We start from the raw sequence: 14,451 nt of genomic DNA on the forward strand, positions 1-14,451 counted from the left end.
CACCCACACCTGTTGCTGGCAGGTGTATAAAATTGAGCACACCGCCATGCAATCTCCATAGACAAACATTGGCAGTAGAATGGCCTTACTGAAGAGCTCAGTGACTTTCAACTTGGCACCGTCATAGGATGTCACCTTTCCAACAAGTCAGTTCATCAAATTTCTGCTCTGCTAGAGCTGCAGCAGTCAACTGTAAGTGCTGTTATTGTGAAGTGGAAAGGTCTAGCAGCAACAATGGCTCAGACGCGAAGTGGTAGGCCACACAAGCACACAGAACGGGACCGCCAGGTGCTGAAGCGCATAAAAATTGTCTGTCCTCGGTTGAAGCACTCACTACCGAGTTCCAAACAGATTCTGGAAGTAACGTCAGCACAAGAACTGTTCGTTGGGAGCTTCATGAAATGGGTTTCCATGGCCGAGCAGCCCCACACAAGCCTAAGATCACAATGCGCAATGTCAAGCATCAGCTGGAGTGATGTAAAGCTCCCCGCCATGGGACTTTGGAGCAGTGGAAACGCGTTCTCTGGAGTTATCAATCACGCTTCGCCATCTGGCAGTCCAACGGACGAATCTGGGATGAATTGGAATGCCGAATGCGAGCCAGGCCTAATCATCCAACATCAGTGCCTGACCTCACTAATGCTTGTGGCTGAATGGAAGCAAGTCCCCGCAGCAATGTTCCAACATCTAGTGGAAAGCCTTCCCAGAAGAGAGGAGGCTGTTATAGCAGAAAAGGGGGAACCAATTCTATATTAATGCCCATGGTTTTGTAATGAGATGTTTGACGAGCAGGTATCCACAACATACTTTTGGTCATGTAGTGTAGGAACCCCACAACAGAGACAACCCAAGCAGGAGTGGCAGAGCGATGGGGGACATGCAGGGACACCTCTGAGGTTAAAGACCCAGCTGTCATCATGAGACAGCTGAACGCACCTCCCTGATCTGAGACACCATGTCTACCAGCTGCACATACCACCCAACCCTACCCCACCCTCCGCCGTCTCCCCACCCAGCTAGGAGGCACTGGGGCTGGGGACAGACACCGGGACCCCTGGTTTCCAGACTGTAGGACATGGTGACAGAGAGACCATCCCAGTGTGGGGTCAGAGAGAAACGCCTGTGGAATCTGAACTGTGCTTCTACATGTGTTCATATGGAACCAGATACAGCATCAGAACACACTCCTTGGATTACAGTAATACAATCACACATCCTCTCAATCACACATCCTCTTAACACTGATCTGGAGGTGCGCCACAGGAGCCACAGAAACAACATGCTCCCATTAACCTCAACTATGAAAGTCAGCAATGTATCCTTTAGGTCAACCGATACGCATGCTTGTCATGCCAGAGACTAGTGCACATGGTGGTACTGGCCGTTCATCAGAGCAATGAAAGGCTTCTCGGCATAGCAATCTGTACATGAAGACATCTATGTCCAGTAACATGGTAATGCTTAGAGCAGGTTTAAAATAAAACCAGAGCTTGGACTTGCTGTTCTAGTTAAAAGAATGGTAAAAAAGTAGGTCTGTAATCTAGTTTTTTTGAGGACACCATAAAACTTTTACTTTACAAGGGAGAGAGTGAAAACTGGGACAGAGAGAAAGTAATAAGGACAGTCACAACAAGCACCAGCCACCCAGACCCATTTAACCAGATGCTTAAAGTTCAACATAGTACTTTTTAACTGGAAAAACGACACAATAAGAGTGACTTCAGTCAACATCTGGCAAGAACTAAGAAATGATCTTACCAAGCCAGGCGCACAGAGATAAAAAGAGAACAAGTCTTATTCCCAATGTCTTTAAAGCGCTGCTGTTAGTCCAGCCACCGATTGCACAGACAGATGACAGTGTTAGCGCCTGTGTCAGACCTAGAAACATCCAGTCAACGTGTGACTCATTTAAACTCAACTATTTCAACCACAGACTCCTCCTCAATGTACTGGTGATATATTTACAATGACTCAGAGTGAGGCACATGTGATGATAACCAGGTTGGATTTACTTTTGCTTTCATTCGCAGAGCTGAGGAGGGAAGGTTTGAATCTTCGTCAAAATAAGAGACTCAGGGCTTCATTAATTTGGCTACGTAATGAATAGCGCCTGAAATCTGGATCCCATTAGCTATATCTTGACACAGAAAGAATGTGTTTACGGGCTATAGGTCAACATAGAAATGTCTATATAATAGATATCTATTTCATGAGAATCTCTAGGTAGACTTGCACACGTTGTGCAATGGCGATTGCGCACCGATCCGTAACAACAAGTTTAAAGTGTGTTTGATCTTCGCCTGACTGACTTGGATTGAATCCTGTCAGTCTTTTGAGTGTAGCTATATCATTAGCGGCTAATGAAAAAGGCACATACTATTCTTTTGGTAACTTAGTTCACTATACACCATACCTTCACTTCCTCCTCAGAGATATCTCACAGATCAGTTGCCCCTAGGGCCACTTGTGATTAACGGAGGGCCTTTCTTCCTTTATTMACCCATTCTAACCCTGGGGCAACCCACAGGATAATGGGGTGCTATGACCCATATGTGAACCACCCCAAGTCACTTCTGGGTTACCTTACACATCTCTGTCATGTGCCTTCAAAAAGTAGGACACTTCCCCTACAGTTCATCTGTCCCATGGAACTCCAAAACACTACAGGACAAGCTACAGGGCAAGCTAACCCAACTTCTACCCCACATGAATCCTCTCATGCATCCCCTCTACATACACACACAGGTCATCTCTTCCCCCTTCGACCTTACGCAATCAGGGTCAGAGGTCAGAGGGTAGGAGAGTCTTGCTGGCCCTGGCGAGGTCCTCCACATGGCTGAGGTTTGATACCCAGGACCCAGGCAGAGAGCAGGGGCCAGGGGGAAGTGAAGAGACACACAGATAACTCTAGGAACAGCAGTCTCCTGTTTAAAACTGGAATACACTTTACCCCAAGCTACCCATGTTATATTCAGCCCCACTCTCCCTTATACACTCACAGCGAATTGCGGAGCAGTAAGGTGCATTTAACCATTCAGCTACTAAAAACTCTTGGTTTAAACTGGTGCAGTTCCCGCATATTTAGGAGTTGATAATAAATTAATAAATAAAGTGGTAATGGGATGCTGGGAACCCCCTCTTTTTAACAAAGGCCATTAAAACAACTGTTTTCCCTGTGATTGCAGTATGAATCGTTGTGCATTGACTGCTTGTCAGAATGCATGTTTCCCTCCCTATGGTACTCGCAACTTCAATGTGCCTTGAGAGGAATATTCATCTCGCACAGAATGCACAACAAACCGACTAGGTAAATAGATCAACTTTGGACTTAAATGTGTACTATTCTAGTATCTTCAAAGTGTGCACCGGCTGTTCCATATTTTTTTTTGCGTGGCGGCAATGAGTTTGCAATGGCGCAGCGCCACAACTAAATGACTGCAGCGGAAACTCTGCATCTGTTGTGAAATCCACAATCCAGTACAGAGGTCGTAAGCAAGGTGATCGCCAACCATTTAKTGTTTAAAAAGATCAGAATCCCTTGCTCTAGTACTTCTGGACATGTTTACCCAAGGAGTTTAAGGCATTTTCCTGATTAGCTGTACAGGGTCAGATCACCCAGAAATTCCCAGGCCATGTGATAAGAGTAACAGATTTAACGTGCGCGAGCGAGAGAAAAAGCTGAAAAAACTAAACAGTGCAACCCAACTGAKCACAGTTGGTGTGTAAACACAGGGTTTCCCAAAGTCGGTCCTGGGTCCCCCCCCTGGYTGCTCGTTTTGTTTTTTGCCTTTGTACTACACAGCTGATTCAAATAATCAAAGCTTGATGATGAATTGGTTAATTTGATCAGCTGTGTAGAGCTTGGGCAAAAACCAAAACATGCACCCAGGAGGGGCCCCAGGACAGAATTTGGGAAACCCTGTGTTAACAGGCAGATAGATATTGTAAGACCACTCCTCCGATGTATTTATAGAACTAAAAGGAAACTGGGATTGGAACAACTGATTGTCAAGTTTCCTCTGAACACTTTTCTCTCAAACATCATCATCAATGTTGAAATGCACATGAATTTCTGAACAGATTCAACAAAGTAAGAAAAGGGAACTTGGTCAAACTGAAGTAGACATTATGCACACCTTAAAGGAACATAGCTGAATGTCAAGAAACCCCATGTTCAGCATGGAATACATGAATGCCCAGCCCACTTCTGTCCTGGAATAGAAATGAATGATGCTTGTGTAAAAAGAGCCTACACTTTCCTCAAGAACAAACTAAGGCTATCTGGTGCATCTCTTTCAATAGAGCACTACATGCCCTACAAAGCCTTCCACACTACTGAACTGGCAGAGCCTTCCACACTACTGAACTGGCAGAGCCTTCCACACTACTGAACAGGCAGAGCCTTCCACCACACTACTGCAACAGGCAAGAGCCTTTCCACACTACTGAACAGGCAGAGCCTTCCACACTACTGAACAGGCAGAGCCTCCACACTACTGAACAGGCAGAGCCTTCCACACTACTGAACAGGCAGAGCCTTCCACACTACTGAACAAGCAGAGCCTTCCACACTACTGAAACAGGCAGAGCCTTCCACACTACTGAACAGGCAGAGCCTTCCACACTACTGAACAGGCAGAGCCTTCCACACTACTGAACAGGCAGAGCCTTCCACCAACTCTGAACAGGCAGAGCCTTCCACACTACTGAACTGGCAGAGCCTTCCACACTACTGAACTGGCAGAGCCTTCCACACTACTGAACTGGCAGAGCCTCTTAAAGGAAAATGTCAAAACAATTCGACTTCATACTCATCATCTCCAGCACCTCCCCAACATCAACATATGTGAAAACTGCAAGTTTCTATGTTTCGTATTAAAAAAGGAAGATGTGTTGAATCGTGATTTTAACCAATTATGAGTAGGTGTTACATAATAATTGGTTCATGATGTCATTGGAAACAGTTCCTCTATATTTTTTACTCCTAAACATAGAAACGCACCATTTGTATACTGTAGGTTGATGTTGGGGTGGTGCTGGAGAATATGAAGTTGAAAATGTTTGAAATGTCCCTTTGATCATGACTAGGCTCAGCTATTAATCAGCCAGACGTGAAGAAGAGAAAGGTGCAGGTCCCGAAATGTTCCTCTCCAACCCCAAACATGAAACAAACTCTGTTTCCATCCATTTATTGTTTGTCACATTCCATCTTCTCTCCTCATTGCATGGTGGGATCTAATTACAAGCCCAGAGAGAAAGACCAGTGAAAACCACCATATGGCTAAGTGGGGTGCAAAGCCCAGAAGAGTTTAAGACTCTTCAGCTCCACCCAGAGACACAGATGCCCATTGTTTTGGGGAGACATGGAGACTTCTGGGAAACATTGAGTCATTAGGGATGACTGCAGAGTGGTGGAGATCCCTGGGGAGTAAATGCTTCTAAAAGGATGGAATGTCAAAGAGTCAGGCAGGCTGTATCTCCACCAGGGCCTTCGGACAGCAAGGGGTGAGCAATTAGTTCCCCTTCTATCTTACGCAATCAGGGTCAGAGGGTAGGATAGTCCTGCTGACCCCGGCGAGGTGAGGTCCTCCACGTGGCTGAGGATTGATACCCAGGACCCAGGTAGAGAGCAGAGGGGCCAGGTCGAAGTGAAGAGACACAGACAACTCTAGGAACAGCAGGGTCTCCTGTTTAGAACTAACTGGAAWGTAGAAGTTCTGTATGTTATTACCCAAGAACAGACAACACTCCTCCTTTCCTCTGAAACGTTATTAAAGGGTACCTCAGTCATGTTTTGTCTCCGGTGGTATGGCTTCCCCCACCAGAGACCCCCATTGGTCCTTGATGTCGAGGGGCCTCGTGTTGTTTTAGGAAAAATAAATGAGCGTATATGGGGCTGGAGTGGAGCGTAGCGGCAGTGAGCAGCACACAGGGGCACTGAGACAGCACTAGTGGCCATGGGCCAGGGGAAATAGAGCTGGCATGTGTGGAATCTGCCTCTCAAGGGGAGATGCTGGTTTGGATTCTGCCACCGCGCTGAGCACACGATAGGGTCTTTGAATGGCCCTTACTGTTAGGTGCCTTTCTACCAACGTGAAGGGAGAGGGGAATGTCATGCACTTTATGACTGCACCCGTCTTCACATTTGGTAGCAATTTGCTTTAAAATGGTTGCGGTGTGATTCACAGAGAAAATTATGGAAACGTGGTGCATGTGGAATGTCAGGATAAGTGAGAGTGAAAATAAAGCAGTCGAGGTAGCCTTACTTGTCAAATGGTCTCATGCCCAAAGCATTTTAAAGTCAGCATGCCACAATGGGATAACAAATATGTTTTTGCTATTACCATATGGCCTCTTTACTGAAACGTGATCCTCTAATAATTAAATCCAACCATGTCCTACCTATCAACAGTCATTTGGTTCAATAGCAAAACAAAGAGATCAGACGTACCTCAGTGACTCCTTGCTTTCGTCCGAGCTGTTGTCTCCCTGAGCTGGTCTGCCGTCCACCACTGTGTCTGAAGTCTCTCTCTCGCTTGGGGTCTCAGGGGTTCTGGGGACAGGCTTACTCTGCTCTGGAAGAGGGGTGCGGTGTCCCTGGCTGCCTGTACTCCCCAGACTACCTGCTCCATGGTGCTCTGGAAGAGGGGTGCGGTGTCCCTGGCTGCCTATACTCCCCAGACTACCCGCTCCATGGTGCTCTGGAAGAGGGGTGCGGTGTCCCTGGCTGCCTATACTCCCCAGGCTACCTGCTCCATGGTGCTCTGGAAGAGGGGTGTGGTGTCCCTGGCTGCCTGTACTCCCCAGGCTACCTGCTCCATGGTGCTCTGGAAGAGGGGTGCGGTGTCCCTGGCTGCCTGTACTCCCCAGGCTAACTCTGGCTCATGGTGCTCTGGAAGAGGGGTGCGTGTCCCTGCTGCCTGTACTCCCCAGGCTTCCTGCTCCATTATGCTCTGGATGAGGGGTGCGGTGTCCCTGCCTGTCTGTACCCCCGCTCCATAATGCTCTGGACGAGGGGCAGGTCTTTTTTTTTGTTGTCCCTGGCTGCCTGTACTCCCCAGGCTCCCTGCTCCATGGTGCTCTGGACGAGGGGTGAGGCGCCCCTGGCTGTCTGTACCCCCCACTCCATGGTGCTCTGGAAGAGGGGTGCCGCGTCCCTGGCTCCCTGTACGGCTCCCTGTACTCCCCAGTCTACCTGTTCCAGGCTCCCTGTCCCTCTCTCCAGTTCCCCCGGCCCGCTTGGCCTCAGAGCAGCGCTTCATAGCCTGTAGCTGGGAGAGGGGAACTATGTCGCCCCCTTGGGGTCGGTGCCAGACAGTCTGGCGTCCCACGGAGTTGTAGTAGTAGAAGCGGCCGCTCTGGGAGTCAAAGAGCTCCCACCACTGGTTGCCGTCAGCCTGACGAACGGGAGCGCCTAAGGGAGGGTCCCAGCCGCATTCGCCAGTGGCCAGGTTCACATACATGCGCTCCCGAGAGCGTGGCTCCAGGATCTCCACCCAATCTGGACTAAAAAACAGACAGAAAATAATGTTGTTAGGACTGAGAGTAACGAGAAAGAGGAAAACCGCTTTGAAGCAATTAATAACAAAACACTTTGTTCAGTATGGAAATCCTACTGATATGACCATCCCTGTTAAATGCTTATCCGATAACCTGCACACAAGTTAAAGTCAAAAACGGACTACAAAGCAAACACCCTTACACGACCCATATGTATAGTGAATGTTTGCGACCACAACACGTGTCCATCTGTGTGTGAGTGCTATAGAATGCTGGTTCAGCAGTGATGTCATCCCTCTGGTGGGCTGAGGAGCAGCGGGAATAGCTCTGTGTGTCTGATCTGACTAAGGGACAGGTGGACCCGCTCTGTACGGCACTAGGACCACAGCCGGCAGGCCTGGAGAGCACCATCCGCTCCAACAGCACCACACTGGGCATGGCATGAGGATCACTAGCAGCTAACTCAGCAGAACACTGGGAAGGGGTGGGGAGGGGTTTGAGACTGGCCCACATACACACACAGACAGGGTACAGAGGAATGTGTCATTGAGAAAGGGGGCAACCTGTCAGATTGAGGAGATACATTTGGGTCATGTTTCCCTTTGAGAAATCCCTTATATGGTCTCTTTTGATCTAGTTCTCTGATGCAGAGCAGCTTCAAGTGTGCCAATGAATCCATGAGAGACCCACAGCCAGCCTGTCGTGTCCTTATAGGTCGGCTGAGAACCCAGTTAGGGGCTAGGCAGGAGGTAGAGACAGGGCATTGGAGAAGAAGAACCTGAAAATGGAGGTTGAAAAGATTTGGCATGGGCCCTCAGATCTTCAAAAGTTATACAGCTGCACCATTGAGAGCATCTTGACTGGGTGCATCACTGCTTGGTATTGCAACTGCTTGGCATCCGACCGCAAGGTGCTACAGAGGGTAGTGCGTACGGACCAGTACATCACTGGGGCCGAGCTCCCTGCCATTCAGGACCTCTATACCAGGCGGTGTCAGATGAAGGTCCATTGGGGTTGCCCAGGTTGCCCCTGCCCAGCATGCACCACCTGACCCAGCTCCAGTCCTGGTCCAGCCGCTGATTGACTTCCCGGATATACCACCACTGAGTCTGGACCTACATGGGCAAAATATGCTGCTCATATTTAGGGGTGGCTGTTACAAGTTCCCTGCCGATGACTCTTACCATCACCTCACAACCTTTCAAGTTGCACACCTCACTCAGGTAGCCTAGTGGTTAGAGCATTGGACTAGTAACCGAAAGGTTGCAAGATCGGATCCCCGAGCTGACAAGGTAGCAATCTGTCGTTCTGCCCCTGAACATGGCAGTTAACCAACTGTTCCTAGGCCATCATTGAAAATAAGAATTTGTTCTTAACTGACTTGCCTAGTTAAATAAAGGTAAAATAAAAATAAACTCCCTGTTCCCCAGTAGTGATGCCTGATAGTCTAGTTTTACCATAGCCGGCCTCAAACTCTATGACCTGTTTGACCTAGCTCTGATTGGTTGCCATGCCAGTTGCTAGGGTGCCGGACACCCTTCTGAATCTCCAGGTCACACACACTTCTCAGTCTCCTCCAAGCAGTTGCAGAGAGAGCAGCAAGCTCCTACACCTATGCTCTACTCAACACAACTGGACTTCTGTGGACTGGGATGGTGTGCGTGCACAAAGTGAGTTGTGTGACATGTATATTGTTCTTCAAAATTAGTTGTATTGTATGTTTACTTTGTTATGTAATGTGTGCAGGTAGCATATACATTTATCAGCCAGGTCATTCAAGATTGAAGTTCGAATTGGACGTCTATCCATGTCCTGAGGACGTCGAGAAGGGGCAACAGTGAGCGCTATTAAGTAGGCTTGGGTTTTGCTAGGGTGTTGTGGATGGGCGTACTCCCATGACTCTGGATCAGAAGGTTTCGCGTTCGATCCTAGTCCTGGACACAGGTTTGTAATTTTTGGTTTTAACCGTATCCCAAACCTTAACCATTCGGAATGAGTGCCTAAACTTAATCCTTAACTTCGAAATTTGGAGAAATGGAATGATACAGAGCAGCAGGAGCAACAAAAACAACTCCAAATGTAACGTCTGAAGAACGTGGATGAACGTCTAATTCTGCAGTGAGACAGAGCTTGTTGACATGTATACATTGCTTCCATTGTTAAAAGCTTTGTTTCTCTACTTGTGCTATTAGTTATTGCATTGTGRAAAGTGTGTTCATTACCTCTGTTTCTGTCCATTAGAGAACCACAACCATTCCAGTACATCCCCAGGTACCTGAATGTTTCTGTGTGTAAATAAAGTTCCTGTGTGTGTTAAAGGGGAATAAAGCAGCCCAAGAGTTAACTGGGGGCGGTGTCAGTGGTTGACAGACCAGTAAATGCATAGAGCCGGGATTCTCTTTTTCAAATGCACTCCCAGATCATCATGGACGAGGGCATTTGACCATTTCCCTACAATTTGGGACACATGGCCAGGGAACCTGTGGTGAAGAGGGGGTGCAGGGTGTCTGGCACAGGCCACAGTACCCAACACATGCCACCCGCACCCCCAGCCTCAAAATAGCCTCAGAAGAGAAGAATGCCAGCCAAGTCGACAGGACTGCCTTTGCATTGGGCATAAAGCTCAGTGGAAACTATCTGTATGCGTTCCTCTCTTCACTGCCAGGTTAACATCCAGGGGGACAGGGGCTCTCCACATGATCCCTGCCTGTGTGGTGTCAGTGTGAATGTTTCTGCTGTCTGTTGGGAGACCATCTGCCTCCCACTCTGAACAAGGACACATAATTCCCTGTCACAGCTTACATGACTGTAATTAACATGACCAACCTCTTCAAGAAGAGAGACGAATAAATCTAATTTAGCCCTGTTTTCTTCTGAACATCTGCAGTCAAAGTATGTAAGTGTCCACATACATCATTATGTGAGAGAGAGAATGTGTGTGAGAGCCGGAGAGAGAAAGACAGAGACAGAGACAGACGATGTAATGGCAATGTAAACATGTTTCACATGCAAATAAAGCCCTTTTGAATTGAGAGAGTTTGATGTGATGAGGGATGGGCATGAAGGGGGGGTGTTTACAAGTCTAGCTAATCACAAAAGAGAATTCCTGCAGTGAGGCGCCATGGATAGTTTCAGTCGAGGAGGGGACGACTTTTATACTGATGGATCAAAAGCTTAATGGGCGGGAAGCGGGTGGAAATAAAGGGACAGTCAAACTGGAGACATAAGCAGTCAATAGTCCTATCCCACACACCCACTCCTCAGCCTCCCTCCCACTGCTTCCAGTCTCCCAAGGAGGCATTCCCTTACAGCAGCAAGTGGGGAGTGTGTGGCATAGGACTATTGACTGCTTATGCCTCCAGTTTGACTGTCACAATATTATCTTTGCTCTAGTCAGTTGTACCTGCACCAAAAACGCCAGTATTTTTGCTTCATAGCTTGTTCATCATTTTTAAATAGTAAGCCAATTTGTTTTCTTATGGCTCTCTTCCCCTCTGCAGCAGACATGGTGAGCAATGTGCTTGGAACATCGAATCGCAATAAAACTTGTAATTATCGGCACATAAGTATCGTGACAATATCGCAATGTGAGGTCCCTGGCAACCCTGTCAAAGTCACGTTTTTGGCATTACATTATTGTTATGAGAGAAAAAAAATCAGAAAGAGAAAACACAGCAGCGGAGAGATGTTGTGAACACGTGCATAAGACACCACCATGTAAACGTMCTGACAAGAAACCAGGGGTTAAAGGTCATGTGCGTAGGCCAGAGTTAGCTGTGTAGAAGCAGCGTGGGGTACAGTGGTTGCATAATGGACTTTCCACCAGGGTAAATAAACAGTAGTTAGGATACAAAGTGGAACCAGCATCTCGCTGACAGCTGCTGATAAACCTGTCGGTCAGGTTTGGAATTCTTGGAAGATGTATTCTGGGAGCTCTTATACAAGATCAACACCCTCCCCGTTATCTAACTATGTGATGTGTAACATCACCCAGCCACTCAAGTTCACTGTGCAGAGTAGAGATCGACCCTCTTTCAAATGGTTGGTGAGATAGGGTTGAACTTTTACAGTGTTACTTGATGGTCAAACTAATCTGTTACACTCGAGCCAGTCGCTGAGTTAGAAGTGTGTGAGTATGCAGTTGTCCTACTCAATAGAAAATCACTGGGCGAAAAGGGTCCATATCAGGGGATATCTTCACATGATACGTTTTTGATATTGTAGAGAATACAGATKATTTCCAATACATATTGAGTTTGTGGATGTGCACCATATCCTGACAAATTCTGAATCCACATGTGTCTTTTAGACATATGATATTGGGATTACTCATGAGCATTTCCTATGGCAGGATGTGCTCATTAGATAGCCGGAGACAGGCCTATGTGAACATCTTATTTTCTCTATATGATGACAAATCACAGCCGGTTAGGGCTCTCGAGTGGCGCAGCGGTCTAAGGCACTGCATCTCAGTGCTAGAGGCGTCACTACAGACCATGGTTRGATTCCAGGCTGTATCACAACCGGCCGTGATTGGGAGTCCCATAGGGCGGCGCACAACTGGCCCAGCATCGTCCAGGTTAGGGTTTGGCCAGTGTAGGCCGTCATTGTAAATAAGAATTTGTTCTTAACTGACTTGCCTTGTTAAATACTGACAGTAGGTCTACATAGTATATGCTATTGAGTGAGGGCCACATCAGGATCATGATATCCATTTTGATATGCTAAATAAGGACAATTTCTGATGCTTATTTGAGTTGAGGACATGCTCAATAATTGGACAAATATTAAATCCATATCATTCTTTCAGACACTAGCTATAATTTTTCTATTCCCTCTGGATAAAGGCATGCACAAACTGAAAGCACTGTAACTGGTAGCCTAGCAACAAGAATCTCATATTTTCTGCTGTGGAGATACAACTGTCATTTTTGAATTTGGGGGCCACAAATGAGTGTGTAAACGGTGTGTGGTTGAACTGATAACTGGAGAAACAACGACGTGAGAAACTGTTCAGAAAATACTTTGAAGTTGTTAACACTTAAGTGAGTAGCTAATTTGAGATGTTTTATTGATCTTAGTAACTAGAATCAAGAACGTTAGCTAATTTGGCCAGCAGCCAGTATGGCCAGCTAGCTAGCTAGGCTTGATAGGGGGGTAAAAGCTAACTGGTAGCCTAGCTAGCTAACAAATAACAACATTTTAGCTAGCAGCATGGCTTGCTAGCTAGCTAGGTTGTTCCAGTTCGTTGTCTCGTCATGAATGAAGCAGGTAGAGTAAGGTAGCTACCTTGTGGTATGGTTATGTGAAAGGACAATATTTTCTTGCAATAGACACAAATTTGATTCATTACTGATGCATTGACAGTTTYGAGTGGATCACAGACCAACACTACCACCATGTTGGGTCAGGACTGCGAGGGACCGCCGATCACGCCCCAACCTGCACCCGTAGTCCTTAACAAAAACAGAGCAGGTATGTGGTATTGAGGGTGTGCAACTTTTATTTTCTGTGAAAATATATACAAATATATGTTTTAGGCCAATCCTTGCTATGTTTGTATCTTTACAGAAAACATGTGTTGTGATTGGAACTCTGGATTTGCTATGCTGCATTTTTTTTTTTTTTTACAGAAATAGCAGAGATGTGCTTTGGAAATAGCAACTTTGATTAAATATAAAATGTTTGCCTTTCCGTGCCTTGTATAGCCTACTACTGAATATGATGCAAATGTATGCTCAGATATGTCAACATCATGTGAAGAAGCAGGATGATTTCCAGTGCCTGAACAGGTAAAATAATTTGGCCTCGAGGCATTTCATAATTTGGATTTAGCCCGTTTTTGATCAGACATACGAGGAGGAATATTACATATCATGTAAGGATATCTATTGAAATGCCTTTTTTTTTTTTTGAAATACAGATACATAAATGTTCAGGTACTGACTACATACTCTTTCAGGAGTTATAGTATTCTACAAATATGTAAGCTGGAGCAAGCGCATCAGGTGAACGTATCTCACCCCAGATATCTCCCTGGACTCATACGGTAGCAGGGAGATTTCTGAGTTCCGGATTGGATGCATGTAGAAACTGTCCCATTATAGAGAATATCCTAGCTCTGTATATGAAATAAGGAAATGCGTATCTGGAGCATGTCTACTCCTTACAGTATATCTAATAAAATGTCAGATATCCGGAATTGTATAGGTAAAGATATTCCCTGATATTTACCCTTTTCACCCAGTGTAATGTCTACAAATGGTTTGGAATGCAGTCCGCATAACTCCATTAAAGTTGAAAACACTACTCTAAATGTTTTATAATGATCTGAAATGAACTCTTTATACATGTGCTCGTGTGACTAATGAAAGCGGCACCTGATTTTCTGTAAGACAACATATTCTAAATTGAAGCAGATGTGCATTGGGAGAGTGCTATGGTTATACTACTGAGAGAGGCACTTAGCCTCACTCCAGTAACCCCACTGACTACAGTAAACATCAGAAGGGACACTACTGTATGTGAAGCATAGACATAATACACCTACTATGCCACAGGTAAGACAGTGCTGAAGATAAATTGGTAACATATATCCTAATACTGGTGTTTGGTTCTTATTATTCTCTAAATCTGATAACACATTCACACTCTCTCCATGGAAGGCACACGGGCTCTTTATCTCCCATCTGGGTCAAGGAGACGTCTATGCACCAAGTGGTTATTCTAGGATGACAAAAAATATTRAAAAACACCTCCCCAAACAGAAAACAAGACAGAGCATTGCAACAAGACCAACATAAACACACGCACTCTCTCCTCCATCCTGTTTCTCCTAGCCACTATGTGTCAGACGTCTCATTCTCAATAATAACTTCATCCACAACCCACAATTTACAGTTGTCCCAAAATAACTTGAGATGTTGAATGGAGTTTCCCCAGAAGGCAGAA

General features: G+C 46.1%; 1 protein-coding gene across 2 annotated transcripts in view; it reads right to left on the reverse strand.

The window, feature by feature from the left end:
• The window catches only part of LOC111969890 (rho GTPase-activating protein 39-like), a 50,841-nt gene that overhangs the window by 24,479 nt on the left and 11,911 nt on the right, over positions 1-14,451 (reverse strand). For both annotated transcript variants that reach the window (XM_023996254.3, XM_023996253.3), the window contains exons 2-3: positions 7,049-7,506; positions 6,452-6,857 (exon numbers count right to left, since the gene is read on the reverse strand). In XM_023996254.3, the coding sequence (XP_023852022.1) occupies positions 6,452-6,857; positions 7,049-7,506 (864 nt within the window). The remainder of the gene's footprint in view (positions 1-6,451; positions 6,858-7,048; positions 7,507-14,451) is intronic.

The sequence above is a fragment of the Salvelinus sp. IW2-2015 genome, linkage group LG11 (genome assembly GCF_002910315.2).
Source record: "Salvelinus sp. IW2-2015 linkage group LG11, ASM291031v2, whole genome shotgun sequence".
Classification (NCBI taxonomy): domain Eukaryota; kingdom Metazoa; phylum Chordata; class Actinopteri; order Salmoniformes; family Salmonidae; genus Salvelinus; species Salvelinus sp. IW2-2015.